The 22,200-nt window shown below is 42.7% G+C and overlaps 1 protein-coding gene across 1 annotated transcript in view; it reads right to left on the bottom strand.

Moving 5' to 3' along the window:
* The window catches only part of plekhg2 (pleckstrin homology domain containing, family G (with RhoGef domain) member 2), a 129,129-nt gene that overhangs the window by 27,695 nt on the left and 79,234 nt on the right, over positions 1-22,200 (bottom strand). The window contains exons 8-19 of the mRNA XM_080429111.1: positions 17,714-17,760; positions 13,323-13,473; positions 12,164-12,295; positions 7,204-7,386; positions 5,549-5,641; positions 4,705-4,791; positions 3,991-4,024; positions 3,664-3,765; positions 2,598-2,699; positions 1,916-1,954; positions 1,622-1,632; positions 180-326 (exon numbers count right to left, since the gene is read on the bottom strand). Coding sequence (XP_080285237.1) covers positions 180-326; positions 1,622-1,632; positions 1,916-1,954; positions 2,598-2,699; positions 3,664-3,765; positions 3,991-4,024; positions 4,705-4,791; positions 5,549-5,641; positions 7,204-7,386; positions 12,164-12,295; positions 13,323-13,473; positions 17,714-17,760 — 1,128 coding nt within the window. The remainder of the gene's footprint in view (positions 1-179; positions 327-1,621; positions 1,633-1,915; positions 1,955-2,597; positions 2,700-3,663; positions 3,766-3,990; positions 4,025-4,704; positions 4,792-5,548; positions 5,642-7,203; positions 7,387-12,163; positions 12,296-13,322; positions 13,474-17,713; positions 17,761-22,200) is intronic.

The raw sequence follows: 22,200 nt of genomic DNA, 5'->3' as shown, positions 1-22,200 counted from the left end.
CAAAATGTTTTGAGATGGGGGTCCGGCGGCCAAATTCATATCATTTTGGGGGTCCTTGACAGGAAAAAGTCTGAAAACCACTGATATAGAAACATACGTTTTTCAGAAAACCGTTTAGGATTTAGAAGACATTTTGCAGAATCGGAACCTCAGGCCTCAATGGGTTTAAGTAGGCCTACCTGTTCTTCGTGGCTGTAGGAGCGTGCCGTCAGGCTGGTGGTATCTGTCCTGTCCGGGTCCACCTCGATGACAGACGATGCCAGCGTACTGGTGCTGGCGTCCAGACTGTCCCCGCCCTGTGACAGCGCCCCCTCGCTGCCACACGGCTGCACGTCACATCAGAAACACACAGGACAGGCAGGTTATTAGCTTAACCTTCTGTTCTCTCCAAGCGTATATATATTCTTAAAACAGGCTAGTTATTTCATTCTGTTAATGTTTTCTGTTAAGAAGTTACAGCTTTAAGTAAGTTTTATGTTGTCTCTCACTCTCTCAATAGGTAATTGCAACAATGTCCGGACTACAGTAAAGATGGCTTGGTGTGTCCAAGCCAGTGTGCTGTTTTTTAAATAACTTTATTAAAAGGATCCCTGGCTAATAAGCCGTATGCCTTAATACAGGGGTCTTCAACGTTTTCAGCCCAAGGACCCCCTAGCTGAGAGAGAGATGAAGCAGGGACCCCCTCTATATTGTATAAAATTGTGTTTCAGATTAAACTTCCATTTTTTTCCCCTCTACTCCTATACCTCTTAGCCGAAAATAGCAGATCTACAAGCTCACAACGCCTCGCGCTGCGAGGCGTTGTGAGCTTGTAGATCTGCTATTTTCGGCTAACGTTCCCCTCAGAATAGGGATGCCAGGGTTCAAGTGGTTGATGTAAAAAAAAAAAAAAAAATCCTCTCACAAAGATTTGGCGGACCCCCTATAGTAGCTCTGAGGACCCCCTAGGGGTCCCGGACCCCCTGTTGAAGACCCCTGCCTTAATACATTAGAATTTCCCTCTATAACTAAATGTTTGAATTAAAAACACAATCCTTCAATATCTTATTCATTCTAGCATTAGTTCATCTTTCACTCATTTGGGACAACTCCCATCGCAAGCTGATGTCATTTGTTCATGTTGTGGTCCAGCCCTATGGAATGTAAAATGCATGTGCTAATAAAAAGTTTTATTTAAATATTTCTTTGATGCTCATATTAACCTTAGGAAGTATTACGTTGGTTTTTATTAGCACATGCATTCCATACATTCCATAGGGCTGGACCACACATGGACATACTGTATGACATCATCAACTTGCGACAGGAGCGGCCCCCATTGAGTGAAAGAAGAAGGTGTTTAAGGTGTTTTTCGTTTCTAATTTCAGTTATATATGGCAATTATAATGTATTTAGGCATATAAGGCTTATTCGCCTGGGATCCTTTTAACATTGTCCACCAGTAGGTGCCCTAGTCTCCAAAACACTGCAGATGGTATAGTTATATTGTATTAACAATGCTCTACCATTTATACTGGTTAACATAAGCTTTTATTCATTAGAGTTAGAGTTAACGGTCTGGCTTTTAACTGTACACAAATGAATTGTGTGTGCGCGTGAAGAGACACAAATTATCTCTTACCTTCAGAGCACCTGGAGGGAGAGATGAGGAGACAGACAGACAGACAGACAGACAGACAGACAGACAGAAAGGGTGAGATAAAGAAGAACAGAAGAAGCAATGTAATAATGTCGTAATTCTTTGCCTCTTAGTGATGCCAGTCAGAAACAATGGCAACATATTGAACTCATGAGTCATGTAACAGTCAAGATTCACCGGGCTGTGATGAGCTTGACTGCTGCGTGCCAAAAACATAACAGTGGCACAGTGCCAATTCAAACCATTTCACACACGACACCAGATCAGCAAACTCACCGTTTGGATGAAAGGCTGCTTCTATGTCTTTGGCAGGAGCTGCAACGCCAACAGAAAAAACAACAACTATTAAATCAATACTGGAATTGGTGGGATCATTGAAAACCTTTGCACTTAAATGATTACACTGTGCCGTCTAGATGAGGGTCTGTCTGTCTGTCTGTCTGTCTGTCTGTCTGTCTGTCTGTGTGACTAACCTCGCAAACCACTGGACCGATCAGCGGCCGATTTCTTGTGTAATTTTATAATTTATTATAATATTAAGTCATCAACATACCATCTGAGATCCACGTGGAAGCCACGACCATTATTAGACCCTGTTTAATTGTTTGAAAACAAAAGTTCTGACTAATGCAGTTTCAAAGTTTTTACATATTTTCACATTTTTTGCAGCTCAAAATAGATGTTTGGAAAAATGCTCAGTTTTGAATGGAAACACTTAGTTAAATACAACACCCCCAAAAAACCTACAGTAAATGGTGAATGTGCTACACCAACATTTTTGTGTGAATCACAATATGAATATTAAAGGAGGGGGGGATCAATCTTTTTTCTTTTAAATTACTGCTCTGGAATGTCTGTCTGTCTGTCTGTCTGTCTGTCTGTCTGTCTGTCTGTCTGTCTGTCTGTCTGTCTGTCTGTCTGTCTGTCTGTCTGTCTGTCTGTCTGTCTGTCTGTCTACCTGACTGTCTGCGTGAGCGTCTATAGGGCAGGTTTCCCTCTAGCAGCAGTGGTAGGCTCTTCCTGCATTTCTCAGGTGTGTACAGGACCAGCTCTGGTGGCTCTGGAGGGACAAACACAACAGAACACAATAATACACCACTATTATTATTATAATTATATCTATATCATTATATAGGATTCTTTTCTCAGCAACTATTTTATCAATTACTTTGTTGATGAATCAAATAATCGAGAATGCATTTGTTTATATTTTTCTTATATTTAATCTATATATCAACAAAGCAGTGCAAAATATTTCTAATTGATTCATATAATCACCTAAATCGAGTACACTGATTAACCACTTAAAGCCCTGTTTTATACTTAGTCATGCAATAGCAAAAATAGCCGATAGCAATAAGCTACAATGAGAGAAGACAGTATAGGACAGCTGAGAGGGAGACAGCGTAGGAGAGACAGACAGTAGCAAAGCTGAGAGTGAGACGACGTAGGAGAGACAGACAGTATAGGACAGCTGAGAGGAAGACAGTGTAGGACAGACAGACAGACAGACAGACAGACAGACAGACAGACAGACAGACAGACAGACAGACAGACAGACAGACAGACAGTAGGACAGCTGAGAGTGAGACGACGTAGGAGAGACAGACAGTGTAAGAAAGCCTGTCAGCGACGCCTAGTGGCCTGGCACGGTATTACCCACTGACAAGCCTATTTAGTCAGTAGCGTGCTTGACACACACAGGTCAGCACGTCAGACACAGCAAGCACGGTGTGTTTCTGATCCCTTGTTCCTTGTTATTGATTTGTGTGTTTATGAAACGATGTAAGTACATTATTTCAGGTCCAAAGTGTTGATTTAGTATCCATTTATATCTGGGACTAGTATCTGGGAGTATGAAAGCTGAGAGGGAGACAGCGTGGGAGAGACAGACAGTATGAAAGCTGAGAGGGAGACAGCGTGGGAGAGACAGACAGTATGAAAGCTGAGAGGGAGACAGCGTGGGAGAGACAGACAGTGGGACAGTATGAAAGTGTGGAGACAAACACAGCTGGCCCTCTTACCTGATTGGCGCCTGCCTCGATGATAGGCGTGGATGTCGTTCAATCGCGGCAAAGCAGAGTTCTTCTTGTTCCTTGTTCCTTGTTCCTGCTCAAATTGTGGCGCTAAAAAAAAAACGGAAGTTACATCACTTCACCTATAGCCACATACTATAGTATTGTTTTATGCCCTCTTCATTATTTAGTATTCCACAGTTCACTTAACAGAGCCTCTTAATCGGTTCGGTAGTTCAGTAGATCATTTTTTGCATAATAAAACTGATATAAACTATTCAACATATTATACATTATAAATGAAATGAAAATGTCATTATAAAGATGTGTACTCACATTGACAGAAGTTATCTCCAAGGACCTGCCTTGCCTGGGGGAAAAAATATGATTGACAAGTTTAAATCAAATTTCACACACGCACGCACGCACGCACGCACGCACGCACGCACGCACGCACGCACGCACGCACGCACGCACACACACACACACACACACACACACACACACACACACACACACACACACACACACACACACACACACACACACACACACAACCACCCAACGGACACAAACATACCTAATAGCTACATAACTGTTTCCAGTTTGCAATGTACATGCATACTTGTCCAGTTGGTGGCAGCAAAGTCTAACAGAAGCATCTTTCATTGTCATTCTATTAAATGATATGGAAATAATAATAACGCAGCAATAAATTAACCATATATTGTCTGTGTCGGGTGAATACATCCAAAACTGTTACTTGTCAGGATTCAAATACATAAAAAAGCAAAAGTAGCAGATCTACAAGCACAAAACACGTCGCTTCGCGCCATGTTTTGAGCTTGTAGATCTGCCACTTTTGATACTTTTGTGTGACGCTGCAAGTATGATCAAGTAGGCCGTTACTTTATGAAATAACACAAAAAGTTAAAATATGGAGATAAGATTTATGCCCAACTGCAACGATATATCTTATCTTATCTTATCTGATCCATCCATCTATCCACACATCCATCCATCCATCCATCCATCCATCCACCAGTGTACCTTCTGAGGCAGTAGAGCAGGGTGGTTCTCTACTATCAGTCTCTTGAGGTAGTGCAGCCACAGTCGCTTCTCCTCCTGGTTCTTAGTCTGAAAGACACAGGATGAGACACTTTGCTGTGGGAGAAGTTCTCATTATTTGATAAAAGCTGCAATACTGCAATGTGGAAATACTCTGCTACTTTGTACTTGAGTAAATGCACTTAGTTACTTTCCACCTGTGAAATAAGGTAATCTTCTATCAATTACACACCCCATGAAGCCTTGATTTCATGGATTTATTTTTGTTTTTGTGGCATTCCTAAGACAATAATTTGATGACCGTGTGTATTTCCGGTAGGAGACATCCAATCTACTTTTTGTCTCCTACCGGATACATTAGCCGGTAGGAGACGGGAATCAAATTATTAGCTTAAGAATGCGACAAAAACAAAAAAGAATCCATGGATTCAAGGCTTCATACGGTGTGCAATTGATAGAAAATAAGTCATTTTTGGGGTGAACTCCTCCTTTAACTTATGTAATATTTTTATTTTTTTTAACAAAAATGGAACTGGAACACACGCTGATTAATGATCAATGTGGGGTTCTTTAATGATTGGATGAAATTGTGAGCCCTCCTGGAAATGTATTTTCAGAGACGGGTAGACCCCTGTTACTGAACAAACACTACAACAATGATTACTAATTCAATATAGAGCATTAATCTTTTAACAAAAGAAAAAAAAGGTTTGTGTTTTAACCTAAATCTATCACTTACAGCACATTTAAGGTCCAGTGGATTAGGAGTCATCAGGATAAACGTTATGACTGTGTTATAATGGTGCTACAGTATTGACAGACTCACCTGGACTATATGTTGTTGTTTTGGTATGGTCTGGTCTGACACTTTGAACCACAGAGGATCCTTCAATGTCTCCACTAACAGCAGATTACAACACTGTGTGTGTGAGAGAGAGAGAGAGAGAGAGAGAGAGAGAGAGAGAGAGAGAGAGAGAGAGAGAGAGAGAGAGAGAGAGAGAGAGAGCATGAGTTACATACATTTGGGCATTCTTGATGGGAGTCACGATGTGCACAAGGACTTAAAGGACACAAGGACAGCCATTGTCCACCTTATCCTCATACAATCCTCTCTAATGCTCATTATAAGATGGCACCATTTCTACTCACTCTGTGTCTCATTGGTTACGTTTGTCCACTTTCAGACTTAAAAATGGATAAAGTAACACTGAGCATTTTACTGTGTGGAGTCATTTTGTTAACAGGCTTTAAGAGTTCAACAGATAGTCTTCAGCTTAGCCGATCTACAAGCTCACAATGCATTGCAAAGCAGTGTGTTGTGAGCTTGTACATCAGCTATTTTCGCCAAATGTTCGCTCCCAAAACAGGGACGCTAGGATCCAAGTGTTTAACCACCAACCTTTGCAGAAAATAGCATGCCTACAAGCTTACAATGTTTGCAGACCTGTAATTTTCAACGAAGATATTGAATGTAGAGCGAAAACAGAAAAGTCACTTTAGTATGAAGCCCTGAGGGACTCCCCTCGACAACATACTGTATGGGGTTCTAGTGTTTAAGCTAGGTAAGACTTACAAAGATGTGTGTGCTGTAGACAAAGGGTTTAAGCTAGGTAAGACTTACAAAGATGTGTGTGCTGTAGACAAAGGGTTTAAGCTAGGTAGAACCATAGTCAGTAAAAAAGTATGGACAACGTTACGCCCATAGACTCCACAGACCGCAAATGAAGCCTATTTTTCAGCAATTTCAAACCCGCCGTCTTTCTATATCCTATGGAGACGGAAATTAATGCTATTGGTTGTGTACTTGTGTAGCTTGTCAATCAAAAGGTGATACAATCAAGTGAAGTTCGGCAAAAACTCATCTGCTTGAATGGAGCCTAATTGCTTCTGACACCAGCAGGGGTGAAACAGTGAGACTACAGGCCGTTCATATGAACTGTCACTTCCTCTGCAGCCTCAATTTACAACTTGGAAGCTAGCCCCTTGGGTATAACGCACAAAGATGTGTGTGCTGTAGACAAGGTGTTTAAGCTAGGTAGAAATCACTAAAGATGTGTGTGCTGTGCTGTAGACAAAGTCATTAACCCTTTAAGACCTGGGACGCAGTGTCATTTTTAGATTTGAGCTAAAAAGCATTATTTTACTCTTTGGCTATTCAAAAATAGCAGATATACAAGCTCGTAGCGCGGCACCGAGCTACGAGCTTGTAGATCTGCTATTTTGGAAAAATCGTGAAAATGTGTGCAAATCTTTGAATATCTATTGTTTTAAAGCGATTTTTTTTCTTCAAATCTTTGCTTCTGGGGGGCCCCTGGAACTCAATATTTTGAGATGGGGGTCCGTGACCAAATACATATCATTTTGGGGGTCCTTGACATGAAAAGGGTTGAGCACCACTGATATAGAAACATATGTTTTTGGGGATTTAGAAGACATTTTGTAGAATCGGAACCTCAGGTCCTATAGCCAGGTAGAACTTACAAAGATGTGTGTGCTGTAGACGAAGTGATCCGGCCTCTTCTTGGCAATGAGCAGCATCTTGTCGAACAGGAAGAAGGCTCTGTCTTTCTTCACCCTCTGCACCTTGAAGGAACCCTCCAGAACCAGCTCTCCAAAGCCGCTGAGCTCTGGACCCGTCCAGTTCACCAGCAACGACTCTATCTCCTGGTGGACAACAGGTCAACAACACAGTTGGGAGATTAAGGCCGATGATGATCTTAGCTTGACACAATGAATAACAACCTCTTATCTCCATATTCTAACTTGCTGTGTTTTTTCCACGCAAAAGTATCAAAAGTAGCAGATCTGCAAGACCGAAACGCAAATTTTCTGAATTTCAATCCGGAAAAGTAACCGTTTTGGACATAATGAGGTTTCCACCCGGCAGAGATGATTTCTGTATTTAGATAAGTGCCATGAAAATACTAATTTGTGTTATTATTATTATTATTATTATTATTATTATTATTATTATTAGTAGTAGTAGTAGTAGTAGTAGTAGTAGTAGTAGTAGTAATAGTAGTAGTAGTAGTAGTAGTAGTAGTAGTAGTAGTAGTAGTAGTATTAATAATTAATAATAATAATAATTATTAGTATTATTAGTTATTAGTTACTGTTATTGTCCTCATTGGAATCGGTAGAGAGTCTCTGTTGTTCATTATGAATGATAGATGTTTGATATTTCATAACTGTTGAACCACTTGTCGTACATGGTTGTGTTTCACATCATTGGAAATCGGCAAAGGGTCCTTGTCGTTTGTTGGTGTAAATTAGCCCCGCCCCCGGGCCCCTTTCCCTATGGTCCTGAACACCAAACACAATACCGATGATGTCACTGGCAGGCAGGTTTCTGAACTGTCCACAGCCCTCCTCTGAGACACAGAGCGAGTAGACAGAAACTGTGCCATCTTATAATGAACATGAATATGGAACTATGATAATTATGAACATAAGTTGAAAACGGGTGAAGCGGTCTTTTAAGTGCAGCACTCAAGCAAACCGTCTCTGTCGGATGGAAACCTCACACAACTGATTCAAATTCAAAAACAGCAAAAGTATCAGATCTACAACCTTGATGATTATGTAAAAAAAAAAAAAAAGATTGTAAAGATGTATTTGGCTGTGGACCCACCCATCTAAAAAATATTTTGTGCCAGGGATTTTTTCAAAAATAGCAGATCTACAAGCTCGTAGTGCGGCACTCGGTGCCGTGCTATGAGCTTGTAAATCCGCAATTTTTTAATAGCCAGAATAACAAGTATAAAACGTGGTTATTAACTAAATGACGCTATATTCCAAGGAACCCTGGGGGTCCCCGGACCCCACTTTGAGAACCAATTCTATACTGTATAATTAGTAGTCTTGTGGTGTTATTCCATTGGACAGCCTTCTCCTGTCACAACAGCTCACTAATCTTGCTGCTGTTTGCACATTGTTGAACTTCACGCAGCAGATATAAGATTTTTGTTATTAGTCATGTTTTCAAGTACAGTTTGTGTCTCTGTTGTATTGATATAGTTGACACACGCACACACGTACGTATACGTGCACGCGCGCGCACGTACACACACACACACACACACTGGGATTCCAGTTCACCATAGAGCTCTATAATTGAGCAGTTTAATGACAGATTGTGTATTATGTTTTAAATGACAGACAGCAGCTACACCTGCCGCAGGCTGCATATCTCTGACTGCTGTGTGTGTGTGTGTGTGTGTGTGTGTGTGTGTGTGTGTGTGTGTGTGTGTGTGTGTGTGTGTGTGTGTGTGTGTGTGTGTGTGTGTGTGTGTGTGTGTGTGTGTGTGTGTGTGTGTGTGTGTGTTTAGTTAACAGGTATAGCCGCCGCAGGCTGCATATCTGTATGACTGCTGTTACATAACAACACAGCTGGATATGATGGAATGTCACGAGGACAAAATAATCATCGATTTGAGGAGCAATTTTCTAACGCAAATGATGCGCGTGTTTCACCACCGAGCACAACATGAGAGAGAGAGAGAGAGAGTAGTATAGACACTATCTGGCAACTAACTGTGTGCTGTGCCTTTCGTATTGCGTCGCTGTTGGCTGTCCAAAACGTTTACTTACTTTTCAGGATTCAAATTCAAAAGTAGCAAAAGTAAACGCGTGTAGATCTGCTACTTGTGCTACTTGTGCTATTGCAAGTAACAGCGGCGAAACATTGTTCCATTGGAGTACTGCTAAAACGGTGCCGAAATGCATCGGCTGCACCCTCAACATTTTCCGTAACTGTATCTTAGCGGCTGTGCTGCCTTTGGCGACTGCATTTCCCCTGTGGGATCAATACATTTACATGTCTTATCTTCCGATTCTGCTTATCGGTTACAGTTCTTATTGATTACCCGTTTCGGTTCCACAAGGGTAAAAAAAGAAGAGGTCAAATGTTTAGATAACAAAACATATTTTCATTCATTAAGCATGAACTGAAGTAAATAGTATTTGCTATATTACTAGTACACACTGCATATCTGCATATCAACCAAACACACACCATAACCACAACTTAAACACAAATTGTGCACCATGTCTATTTAGTGTGTAACACCTAAAAATGTAGACACACATACTTGAGTAAATGTACTTAGTTCACTTTCCACTCACTGGTGTTGGACGGACAGGAAGCAATGAAATGAGCTGAGACGTGCCTGTGTGCACGTGTGTGCACGTGTGTGCACGTGTGTCCAGGTGTTCACGCAGCATCATGTACGTGTAGGAATGCTCCCCTCATGAAGACAACATGTGGACATTAGTGTTTCCGAACCTGTGGTCGGCGCCCTCCTTGGGGGGGCGCCAAAGATCAAAGGGGGGGCGTGAGGCCTTGTCTGTTTGAAGGTAGTCCCACATTTTAACCACATGAACCCTCTCTAGACTTACTAAACTGGACCTTGAGTTGGCTCTGTACTTGAACTGCTTTTTTTCCCCCCCGTCTACACCAAATCTCACCAAAAACAGCAGATCTACAAGCTCACAATGCGTCATAACGCGTATGTGAGCTTGTAAATTTGCAATTTTGGGCTAATGTTTGGCCCAGTATATGGATGCTGGGGTTCAAGTGGTTAAACATCATAACTTGCTTTCATCCTGATCTCAGTGTCTAAAACTTTTTCAAACATTTTGAAAAAGTATTTTTTATAAAGAACGGAAATTGCAGCTCTACTCACAACATCTTGTGATCTTGTAGATCTGCTATTTTGGCAAAGAAAAAACAGTTTGGGGCACCACTACCTGTATGAGAAGAGAACCCATGAGGTTGGATTTGCTGAGGGGATGGTGGATCGATGTCTCTGCTTTTAATATCCCCCCACTGGGCATTCATTTTTATGGCCGGTGGGGATATGTTTTATCCCTTCTTCAGGTAGAAGATGGAAGTAATGCCTGGAGGAGGTCTATGACCGAAAGCTTGCAATAAAAACAATCAGATTTGTGCGCAGCGTTGAGCGTGTGAGGCTGCCTTTATTGTTCATTTGGATCCCTGCTTCTGGTCGATCTGAATTAAATAATTGCATTTTCTTTCATGAAGTAGAGACTCTATGACATGATTGATATTTTGTGGTTGATAATATCACTATTTGCCCGGTGGCCCAGACTTTGGGCAAATTTTCAAAATTTGTCAAATGGTTTTGCACTTTTTCTGTTTTTCATGTGTCTATGAGGTTGATATAACTTCATTAAGCCCCCTGGTGGTGTTTTTATGGTGTTTTATGTCTTCTCTGACTATTTTGAGTTTTTTCCTGGAGGCTGAAACCTTGAGGGTCAAACGTGTCAATAGAAAAACAGCCATTTAATGACACAGTAAAAATATACCCTCCCCCTCATTATCATAACACAACAGGTGTGGGCATGAGGAGGAGGAGGGACTAGGACAGGTGGGTGGTGCTAAGGTGGTGGAGGAGGTGCTAAGGTGAGAACCAGGTATACTTTATGAACTGGAGGCGTGTCCACACAAAAACATAATTTTAACACTTTCTGTACACTTTTTTGAAAACAAATCTTCCTCCTAGTATAACCATAATACCTGATGATTATGTTTTAGGGGGGGGGGATCACTGAAAATGACGGCACCCCGTCTTTAAGATTTTCAAAATGTGTCAAATGAAATGTAGGGCTTAAATGGTGAAGAAAATGTCCCCTTGGTTTTCTTTCACAAATCAAACCCTGGGTGGGAACACATGGTGGTGGACTTGAGATGTGTGGTATGGTGATTAAGGAAGAGTTGCAGTGACTTTGCAGGAAGGAGAGCAGGCTACATTCCAGAGAGTTACTGTGTTTCCCATGCCAGTGATGAGGTTCAACTCATCTATCATGCTGTCATTACTGGAGGAAATAGAAGACGACCTCGAACAGATCATTAGGATAATTTCTGTCCATTACCTCTGAATGTGCTTTTGAGGGGAAAATATGATTGAATAAAATGTTCCTCTTCCTAACTTCCTTCCTTATAGACTCCATGAACCAGCTGTGCCGTCCAAACCACTGACCTATATATGACTCCATAGAAGAGCGCCCTCCGCTGTTCTATTTGGCAAAGAGCATTTTAACATGATTTGAATTGGAGGTTAACTGTTAAAAAATTGCGTAAATAGCCAATCCAGGAAGCACACAAAGCCTCGCATTGTGATACGTTATGGCCTTGTAGATCTGCTATTTTCACCGACATGTTCGGCCCATATTAAGGATGCTAGGGAGCACATCTCTCCTTAGTACAGTGGTTCCAAACTTGGGGTCAGGAGCTTGAAGTAAACTGGCTGGAACACAATCGATCGATTGACCATCTGGCCACTTAACACGGCAGCCGAAAGGTTTTTTGGCGGCCGTGTTAAGTGGTCAGGTGGGTGTGGCTGTGAACACTTTGCAAGTGGACCCTGATCCTGAAACGAAACCATGAAGATAGGTCGATATCACTAGGCGATGAGCGTACCTGCAGTCTGACGGCGTGCTCCTGCTTCCTCTTCATGTCGTTGATGTACCAGGCCACCGCCGTCATGGTGATGATGGCGTCCTCCACCACCTCGTAGCCCGGGTCGCTCTTGTCAAAGTGCTTGGACAGCTCCTGTGTCACAAGAAAAAGACAGCATTCTTGATAATGTGACACTTTAGAAAGCTGCATCGAAACATTAATGCAAAACCCCTTTATGTATAAATATCCTCATATTAACCCATTGAGACCTGAAGCCGATTCTACATGTCTCCTAAAGCTCAACAGTTTTCTGAAAAACGTATGTTTCTATATCAGTGGTGCTCAAACTTTTTCATGTCAAGGACCCCCAAAATGATATGTATTTGGCCGCGGACCCCCATCAAAATATTTTGTTCCACGAACCCCCCAGAAGCAACGATTTGAGTTAAAAATGTTGTATTCAAAGATTTGCACACATTTTCACGATTTAAAAAAAATAGCAGATCTACAAGCTCATAGCGCGGCACTCGGTGCCGTGCTATGAGCTTGTATATCTGCTATTTTTGAATAGCCCAAAGTGTAAAAGAATGCTTCTTTAGCTCAAATCTAAAAATGACACAGTTCCAGGTCTTAATGGGTTAAAACATGAACATAAGGCATCAGGCAGAAGGTGGGATCCCACTCACACTCGCCACATCATATTTTTTATTACACATAAAGTAATATGTAATACTATGTATGTAATATCTAATAATACTCTTGGTTTGCTTATGCTGTAAGCAGAACAGCAATACGGACACAGTATCATTTCGTGTGCATTTTTGTTTCTTTTTTAAATTGCTTGGACAACTCATGATTACACGATAAGAAAATGTTTTGTAAGATTTTCTGCTCTCACATGTTAACGTGCAAGTTCTGTTTTTGTGTGAGACGTGAACGTGTTTGCGTTCATGCATCTGTGTAACACATTTGCGCGGCCGCATTTGTGTCTGTGTGAACTGTGAACCATGTGTCTTTGTTGCTGTTGTGTTAACCCATAACACCACGGATCACTGCTGTATGTGTTTTACCACTTCTCTACGGCATGCCTCGCAAAGCATCCCGACGGACATGCCCTGCCCTGCCTCTGTTAAACGGGGAAATAAGGAGCAAAATGGATGTGTTAATTCCGTAGGGTCACCTGCAGCAGTAGGTGGTATTTGAGGATGCGTTGGACAGGTTTGAGCAGGTAGGCCTCCAGGGGCAGTGAATGGCTGAGGGTCATCTTTCTCTCCTGGAAGAACCTGACCAGACCCTCGTCCTTCATACAGTCCTTCAGGATTGCTACGGAGCTACACACACACACACACACACACACACGCACGCACGCACGCACACACACAGAAACAGCGTCACAGTGAGAAACATCAAAATCTATGCTAGCCATTTTAGTGGATATCAGTAGATTGATGAGATGAGAGGGGGATGAGGAGAGAGAGGTATAGATGAGAGGAGGGGATGTTCCACATGTTGCACAGCTGGGATGACTCTGCAATTGAATATCACAGCAGCTACGAAGTCTTTCTCTCACTCTTCCTTTTTTCCCACAGAACACCGGCCAGCCAAAGCCAGCCGGACAATACAACACCAAGTGCAGGACATTTACTCGAATGTCAAGACAAGCTGTTTGCGGACGAACGGTGCGGGATCGAGACGAACACATTCAGAGAAGCTAGTGCTGCATCAGAGTTTACGTTAACAAACTTAAACCCTTTATACGTCATCGGCCAGCGTCCCCCACGGGTCCGTACTTGGTCCACCTCCCTTTTTCCGTCTAAACCAAATATCTTCGCTGAAAAATGTGCCGATCTGCTATTTTCACTGAATGTTCACATAGTGTTTGTCTATAGGGATGGTAGGGTTTAAGTGGTTAAATGTTAGCCTGTACGCCCAAAACATTGTCTTAAGTGCAATAGCGCTGAGTGGCCACAGCACTGCACTGTGGGCTTCAGTGTATTCAGGTTTCTGCCTATCTGATTCAGTGTATCCCTTTATTAGAATTGTACAAATTCAACCATGGGAGCTTTTCAAGTACAACTTCAGCCAGTGCAATGCATTTCAAAGGCGGACCTTGAACATGGCACCACTTAACCACATGAACCATAGCAGACCTATTCTGGAGACAATATTCAACAAAAATTGCCGGTCTGCAAGCTCACAACACATGAACTTGAGAGCTTTAAGTGGTTAAGCCATTGGTTCTCAAAGTGGGGTCCGGGGACCCCCAGGGGTCCTTGAGGGAGTTCCAGGGGGTCCCCAGCTAAATGATAGATTAGGCACCAAATGGACCCTTATGGGTCTGTAACTCTGAGAGTGTACAAATGGATGGACCCGTTAGGGTCCATTTGGTTCCATTTGTACACTCTCAGAGTTAAATTGACATAGATTTTACAATATAAATTGCGGTCCAAGTGATAGAAATGCCATTAAATGGGGGTCTGTAGCCTAATGCATGTCAAACTGGGGGTCCTTGAAATTAAAATGGTTGAGAATCACTGCTAGAGCCGTAAAAAATCTTCTCTTATGGGGGTCCCTGGCATATCTTTTGAAATGGGGGTCCGCGGGCTAATTAGTGTCAATTTGGGGGTCCTTGACCTGAAAAAGTTTGAGAACCACTGTGTATATGTTATACAGTACTTCATCATGCACTGGTGGGAATGACGTGATGCCATACGACACATTGTGAGCTTGTGGGTCTGCAATTTTGGCCCAAAATAAATAACTTAAGGATAGTTTTTGAACGTTTTTGAATTTCTTGAAATTTGCTGAAATTGTGACATTTTTGCATCTCCATTATGCCTATATATGGGCACGTCGGTCGGATCAGCGGTTCTGGACAACCGCTATCCGACCAACTCAATGACACCGCCACACCGGGCACCACCCTCCCTTGGTCGCTCGGTCAGACAGTCAGACAGTCAGACAGACGAGACAGACGAGACAGACGAGACAGACGGACGGACGGACGGACGGACGGACGGACGGACACAGATTTTGCACAGTTTTGGTAGGATTTGAACTTTTTTACACTTCCGCCTACAGTATATAACGACATGCCTAAAGTAGGGCCTCCAGGTTGAGAGTGGTGAAGGAAAGGTGGCAGCAGCGTGGTAACATTGACACACACTGTTAGAATGTTGGAAACAAGAGAAAGCAGAAAGTATTTGACCTACTTTTGTTGATGTGAGGTTAATGGCCCTTTAAGAGGACTGCTTATGGACTGTGACTGACATAGGAAGGAATGAAGACATATACAGCACGCACGCAAGCATGCACGTGTGCGCGCGCAAGCACACACACACACACACACACACACACACACACACACACACACACACACACACACACACACACACACACACACACACACACACACACACACACACACACACACACCTGCATGTACTGCACAACGTGCACATTCAGTACAAATGACTCAATGACACAGAAGCAAGCTATAGTTTCAGGGAAAAATCCAAATTTGCTTACGTGCACGCACGCACGCACGCACGCACGCACGCACGCACGCACGCACGCACACACACACACACACACACACACACACACACACACACACACACACACACACACACACACACACACACACACACACACACACACACACACATACTCACGGGCGCGTTTGCGCGAGTACACACACACACACACACACACACACACACACACACACACACACACACACACACACACACACACACACACACACACACACACACACACACACACACACACACACACACACACACACACACACACACAGAGAGAGAGAGCTTTGACATCCAGCCAATTTCCTCCATATGTATCATATGGTAGGTATCATAAATGCCTTTCACACATGCACCGTAACAGGGAACTTTTCCAGACTTTTTAGACGGTGGGGCTGTATGTATGAAACACAAATGTCTCACTCAGTATACTGTAGGACGGACCTGACATGTAATGGACCTTACCCCGTGAGCTCCCTTGAATTAACCCATTAAGACCTGAGGCCGATTCTACAAATGTCTTCTAAATCAGTTTTCTGAAAAACGTATGTTGCTATATCGGTGGTTTTCAAACTTTTTCATATCAAGGAGGCCCGTAGCTTGTCAGCTTTAAAAAATGTATATATTCAAAGATTTGCAAAAAAAATCTAAAATAGCAGATCTACAAACTCATAACGCGGCACAAAGTGACGCTCTATGAGCTTGTATATCTGCTATTTTTTAATAGCCAAAGTATAAAATGACACAGATCGCTTTCCCGGTTTTAATGGGCTAAGTTAGTCTAATGTCCGACTCGGCTCAAACAGCTCAACGTGTGAATGGACGCGGTGATATTCCGGTGAATTTACATGAGCGAGTGGACGCGTTATTGATGCTTCCATTATCGAGGCGAGAGAAGTCTCCCAAGCCTCCTCGATGTGTTTGGAAAAGAAAGATCACTATTCATTCATTCATTCGGCAATTTTTTTTATTAGCGTTTGAGTTGGAAACATTGAACGATTTAAACTCCTGTCACACCACAAACAACACCTCATTCCTGCCGTAGGAACGTAACGAGATACGGCCTAATTATTTCAGACGGTCGCTGCGCCCTCGTCTGTGCAGAGAGACCAATGGTATTTTTCCAGCCTCGCTCAGAGGAAGGCTGGTTTTGATGAAAATGTGGTTGTGTAGAGGTGTCGTTTGTATTTTAACAACGCTTCGCTATTGACCACGGAAGTTCGAACGTAGTTATTAGTAGTTGCACGTTTAAGATGAATACTCTTCATTTCTATTTTTATGAATAAAATGTATTGTGTGAAGTACACTTACAAATATTCAATAATGGTTTTACAGTCGTTATAGTCAGTTTGTTGTACATGGGAGGCTCAATGGGAGACTTCATATCGAGCACTTCAATTCCTAAACATATTTCACATTGTATTTGCACATCTGTCATGTTCTGTGGAAGGAAATGAACAGAAAAATATGACATTTGATCCTTGCATCTCCCCCACACTGGTACGTGGGAGTAGCTGACGTGTGCGTGACAGTGCGTCTACCCCAGATACCATGTGAGGGCATCCGAAAAGGACATTCTCCTGTTGCGTGGTACTGTATGTGTGTGTGAAAAGCCAACACTGGACAATGTCCAAACCTGATTCCCTGGACATTTTCCATGTTCCATGTTCATATGTGAAAAGGGTAAACCAACCACATAAACTAAGATCTTACATTCTATTCTATTCCATTCTATTCCATTCTATTCCATTCTATTCCATTCTAGTGAAACGTTTAGCGGTTTTCTGTCATCTTGACTTCCTGAAAGAATAAATACATCTTGTCTCTCAATGGAATTGTGGAAGCTTGAAGGACAATAATTTTACTTCATAATGTTGCTACCAGCTGTGTATGTACGTGCATGCGTGCATGTACGTACGTGTGTGCGTGCTTGTGTGTGTGTGTGTGTGTGTGTGTGTGTGTGTGTGTGTGTGTGCGTGTGCGTGTGCGTGTGTGTGTGTGTGTGCGTGCGTGCGTGCAGACTTACTTGGGGTAGTTCATGCAGTAGAGAGTATAGATGTCAAAGGCTTCACTCTGGACAGGGAGAAAAGAAAACAGAGACACGGTTAGAGGAAGACCAGAGACATCTTCTGATACTCCGCTAAAGGTCAGAGTCATCCCTTGCCTTTTTGGAAGAAAGAAGAATGAAGAAAGATTGAGAAACGGACAGGAATGCGAATACTTTTGCATGTCCAACATGCAGCGAGCGAGCTAACACACACACACACACGCACACGCACACGCACACGCACACACTAAGACACACACACACACACGCACACGCACACGCACAGAGAGAATCACTATCTGTCTTTCCTCTCTTCTCCTCTCCCCTCTTTTTCTTGTTTCCTCTGACACATTATTGGCTTTTGGCGCGTGTGTGTGCGCGCGCGTGATTTGGGGTCCCACCCAAATTCCTGTCCATTCCCATTCCCTGTCCATTGTGGTGATGGTATGCGAGTGGGGTTCAAATACGTCGACACCAGTCTGCCCTCTTCTACGTCCAAACTGGACTGGAACGAGACAGCATGTCACCCTCATCTCCCACAAACATCTCGTCGCTGTCGGGCAGAAACCTCTTATCTCCACATGTTTTGTGTTTTTTCGTAAATTAGTGCCCTACTTGATCGTCCTACAGCGTCAAAAGCATCAAAAAGTGGCAGATCCGCAAGCTCGAAATGCGGCTCAAAATGCGGCGCGAAGCGACGCGTTTTGAGCTTGCGGATCTGCTACTTTTGCTGTTTTTTTTTTTAATCTGAAAAGTAAAAGTTTTGGACATACTGTATGAGGTTTCCACCCGACAAAGCAAAGACGGAGTCATCATTCATTTGACTCCGTCAACACCTGAGTCCAACACCCGGCGCCTCCATTCCCCCAGCTGAACTCCAATATGCAGATGACTGCGTGCTGTTCAATGGGCTGTTGATTTGTCCGGCGGCCCATTATTCTGATGTCCCAGTATTCCGAAAAGGTTTTAGGCCTATAATCAGGCCTGCCGACAGGCGTGCGGGGGGGGCATAGTTAGTAGAAGGGACAGGGGGGCCCCAGCGGAGCGGGGATATCCGGGGAGATTGTCCCGCCAACCATAATTCGGCCCTGGTTATGAGAGAAATGTTGCTTTGAAACAGTGGTCCGTCGCACTAGTGTCATGGCTCCAGAATGCGTTTATGGACACACCGACTTATTTGTGTATCCCAAAGGTCAAATTAGCATTTGTGATTTGGGGGGGGGGGGGGGGGGGGGGACAATTACCTGAAAAACAGATATACAATTAGTGTAATATCACTTATATGCCCATATCTCCTTTGCCTGACCAGTTGAATCACTTTTAAACCCATTTTTCGTAGTAACTGCACTTTGGCTTTGTAGGGCAACTCTTTCCTCGTATCCCTTCTTGTCACATTGTTATAGTTGTACTATTAAATAGACTTTATTGTCCCAGAGGGACATTTATTTTCACATCTTGTTAGAACACATAAGGAACAGTAGAATACAACACAACAAACAGTGCATCCAAAAGTCCTTCCTAACACTCAACATGTTGATTTAATGTGTGTGTTAATTATTCACAGATGTTACGTCACTTAGATTTAACTATTTTTAGCTTGACCGCATATTAAGTTAAGCATGTTATTTAGATAGCATTGTTGTTAGTTTAGACCGATGCTATAGGTTCATTGTTTACCTGGTATTCTAGTTTCTTTGAAGAACTGCATTGTTCTCTTTGCAGTGTAATTGTGTGACTTTTTACATTGTTGTTTGTTGACTAAGGTTCATGCTACTTACTCCGATTTTGCACTTGTAAAGTCACTCTGGATAAGAGTGTCGGCTAAATGCCTACATTTTGCACTTCAATCCTCTCAGGCAACTGTGACATCAGTGCTACTGTACTTCCAAACATTGTTGCCTCCACCGCATTTACTCACCTAAGATCAAGAGTCTTTATCAACGTAAACTTTGATCGCAAACAACCACGGCAGCAGCAGTGTACCAGGCAGTATAGAGGTGACTCACAAGAACTGACTAAAGCACTGAAAACCCCCTGCACCGCTCTGGGAGATATGAAGTCATCTTCTATAACCATGGACTGCCATAAGCAGGCAAATATGTGAGTGTGTGTGTGTGTGTGTGTGTGTGTGTGTGTGTGTGTGTGTGTGTGTGTGTGTGTGTGTGTGTGTGTGTGTGTGTGTGTGTGTGTGTGCATGTTTTCTGATGCAACCGAATGGGTAGTTGTTTTCCGTCTACACTGAATCTATTCGCTAAAAATAGCCGATCTACAAGCTCACAACGCGGCATGTTGCAAGTTTGTAGATCGACAATTTTTTGGCTAATGTTCCCCACAGCATATGGATGCTGCGTGTTCAAGTGGCTAATGTAATGTTGGGTAATTCAGACACACACACACACACACACACACACACACACACACACACACACACACACACACACACACACACACACACACACACACACACACACACACACACACACACACACACACAGACCTATGGGGCTGGAGATCACACATGGAAAAGTTCTTACAGGCTGACGTAACACATTTCAAGAACAACCTCCATCGTTGAACGCACCTAAACTCCATGGATAGAAACCAGCCCAGAAAGGTCACAACCTTAACCTACTAACATGAACACAACCTTCTACTCTCAAAACCATGGATATCTTTGCCGTCGGGCAGAAACCTCACGTCACCGTATTTCAACTTTTTATGTTTCTACGTAAATTAAGCAGTGGTGGAAAAAGTACTCAAATGTTTTACTTATGTAAAAGTATCAATACTGCAATGTAGAAGTACTCTGTTACCAGTAAAAGTCCAGAATTAAAAATGTACTTGAGTAAAAGTACAAAAGTATTGGTATCAAAATGTACTTAAAGTAGCAAAAGTAAAAGTACTAAAATATTTGAAAATAGCTGATCTACAAGCTCACAACGCGTCGCGATGCGATGCGATGCGACGTGTTGTGAGCTTGTAGATCGGCTATTTTCAAATAGCCTAGGTATAAAATAGGGCTAAAGTGGTTAATGTATGATTTATAATGTAATAATTTATATCTGAAAAGTAACTAGTAACTAAAGTTTTCAAGTCATTGTAGTGGAGTAAAAGTACAACATTTGCTTCTGAGATGTAGTGGAGTAGAAGTAAAAGTATTGGAAATTGGAAATACTCAAGTAAAGTACAAACACCTCAAAATTTACTTAAGTACAGTACTTAAGTAAATGTACTCAGTTACTTTACACCACTGAAATTAAGGTCCTACTTCATCACGCAAGAATCTCGCACACAAGTAGTGAAAATAGGCGATCTACGACGCCACCCGTTGTGTGCTTGTAGATCGCCATTTTTTTACGATTTTAGTGTTCTTTTTTTTATAATAACAAACTAGGAATGTTGTTGGACGTACAAGGTTTCCAGCCGACAGCAACGATATAAACCAGCACAGCACTAAAGGTCATAACCTAACCTACTAACATGCACAAGTACCTCCTACTCTCCTGGGGGGAGCCCGGTTAACACTTGCTGTCATGCATACAGGGACCTACGTGGTGTGGAAGAACCAAGCCCCCAGAACCCAGTGGTTGCATTGAAGCGCATTGGACATGCTGGCCATTCATAGGTACTGCAGCTTAAAACGGCCAATGGGCTCGACTCACGAGCTTGCGCACAAGCTTGCGCACGGGGCCGCGCACCTCTGTGACGTAAAACGCGCCACTTCTGTGACGCAGAACGTGTCACAGTGGCCCCAAATAGGCTACGCCCATCACACTTTCCAACCCGGAAGAAGGGGGGATTTCGCCTCATGCGCTGGGTGAGCAACTCAATGCAAGTGGATGGGAGGGGATATCCGGTGCCCTCTCTATTATTTTTAACTCTATGGAAGAACAGTTTCACACAGACTGTCACAGAGATGCGTTGACCACGACCCCCCCCCCCCCCAATTAAAGATGATTCGAAATAAAGCTATTCATCATCATCATCGTCATCATCTTCGTGAAACTTTCTAGTGATGTCAATAGTACAATATTTGTTATTGAAATGTACTGGACTGAAAGTCGTAAGTACTCAAGAATAGTACACGTACTGAACAAAACTATATTTAAATACAGTACTCAAGTAAATATACTGTAGGCTACTTTGTTACCGTCCACCACTGTGTGAGCCACTGTGTATGGGAGCGTTAGCTAAACATCTTACCTCAGTGTTAATGACAACCATTCATTACACACACTTTACTTCATGGCAGCCTTTCAATAGAAATATTATTACATCATATAAATATGACCCACTTTCTATAACCATAGCATCTGGACCCGTGTGTGCGAGCTTGTGTGTGTGTGTGTGTGTGTGTCTGTGTGTGTGTGTGTGTGTGTGTGTGTGTGTGTGTGTGTGTTTGTGCGTGCGCGCGCGATGACAGCAGAACTCTGGGAGCTGATGACATCATCACTACTGGACGACTT

The sequence above is a fragment of the Gymnoscopelus braueri genome, assembly GCF_963280865.1.
Source record: "Gymnoscopelus braueri genome assembly, chromosome: 5".
Taxonomy (NCBI): Eukaryota; Metazoa; Chordata; class Actinopteri; order Myctophiformes; family Myctophidae; genus Gymnoscopelus; species Gymnoscopelus braueri.
The sequence above is the reverse complement of the archived record's forward strand: the minus strand, read 5'-3'. Positions and strand labels throughout refer to the sequence as shown.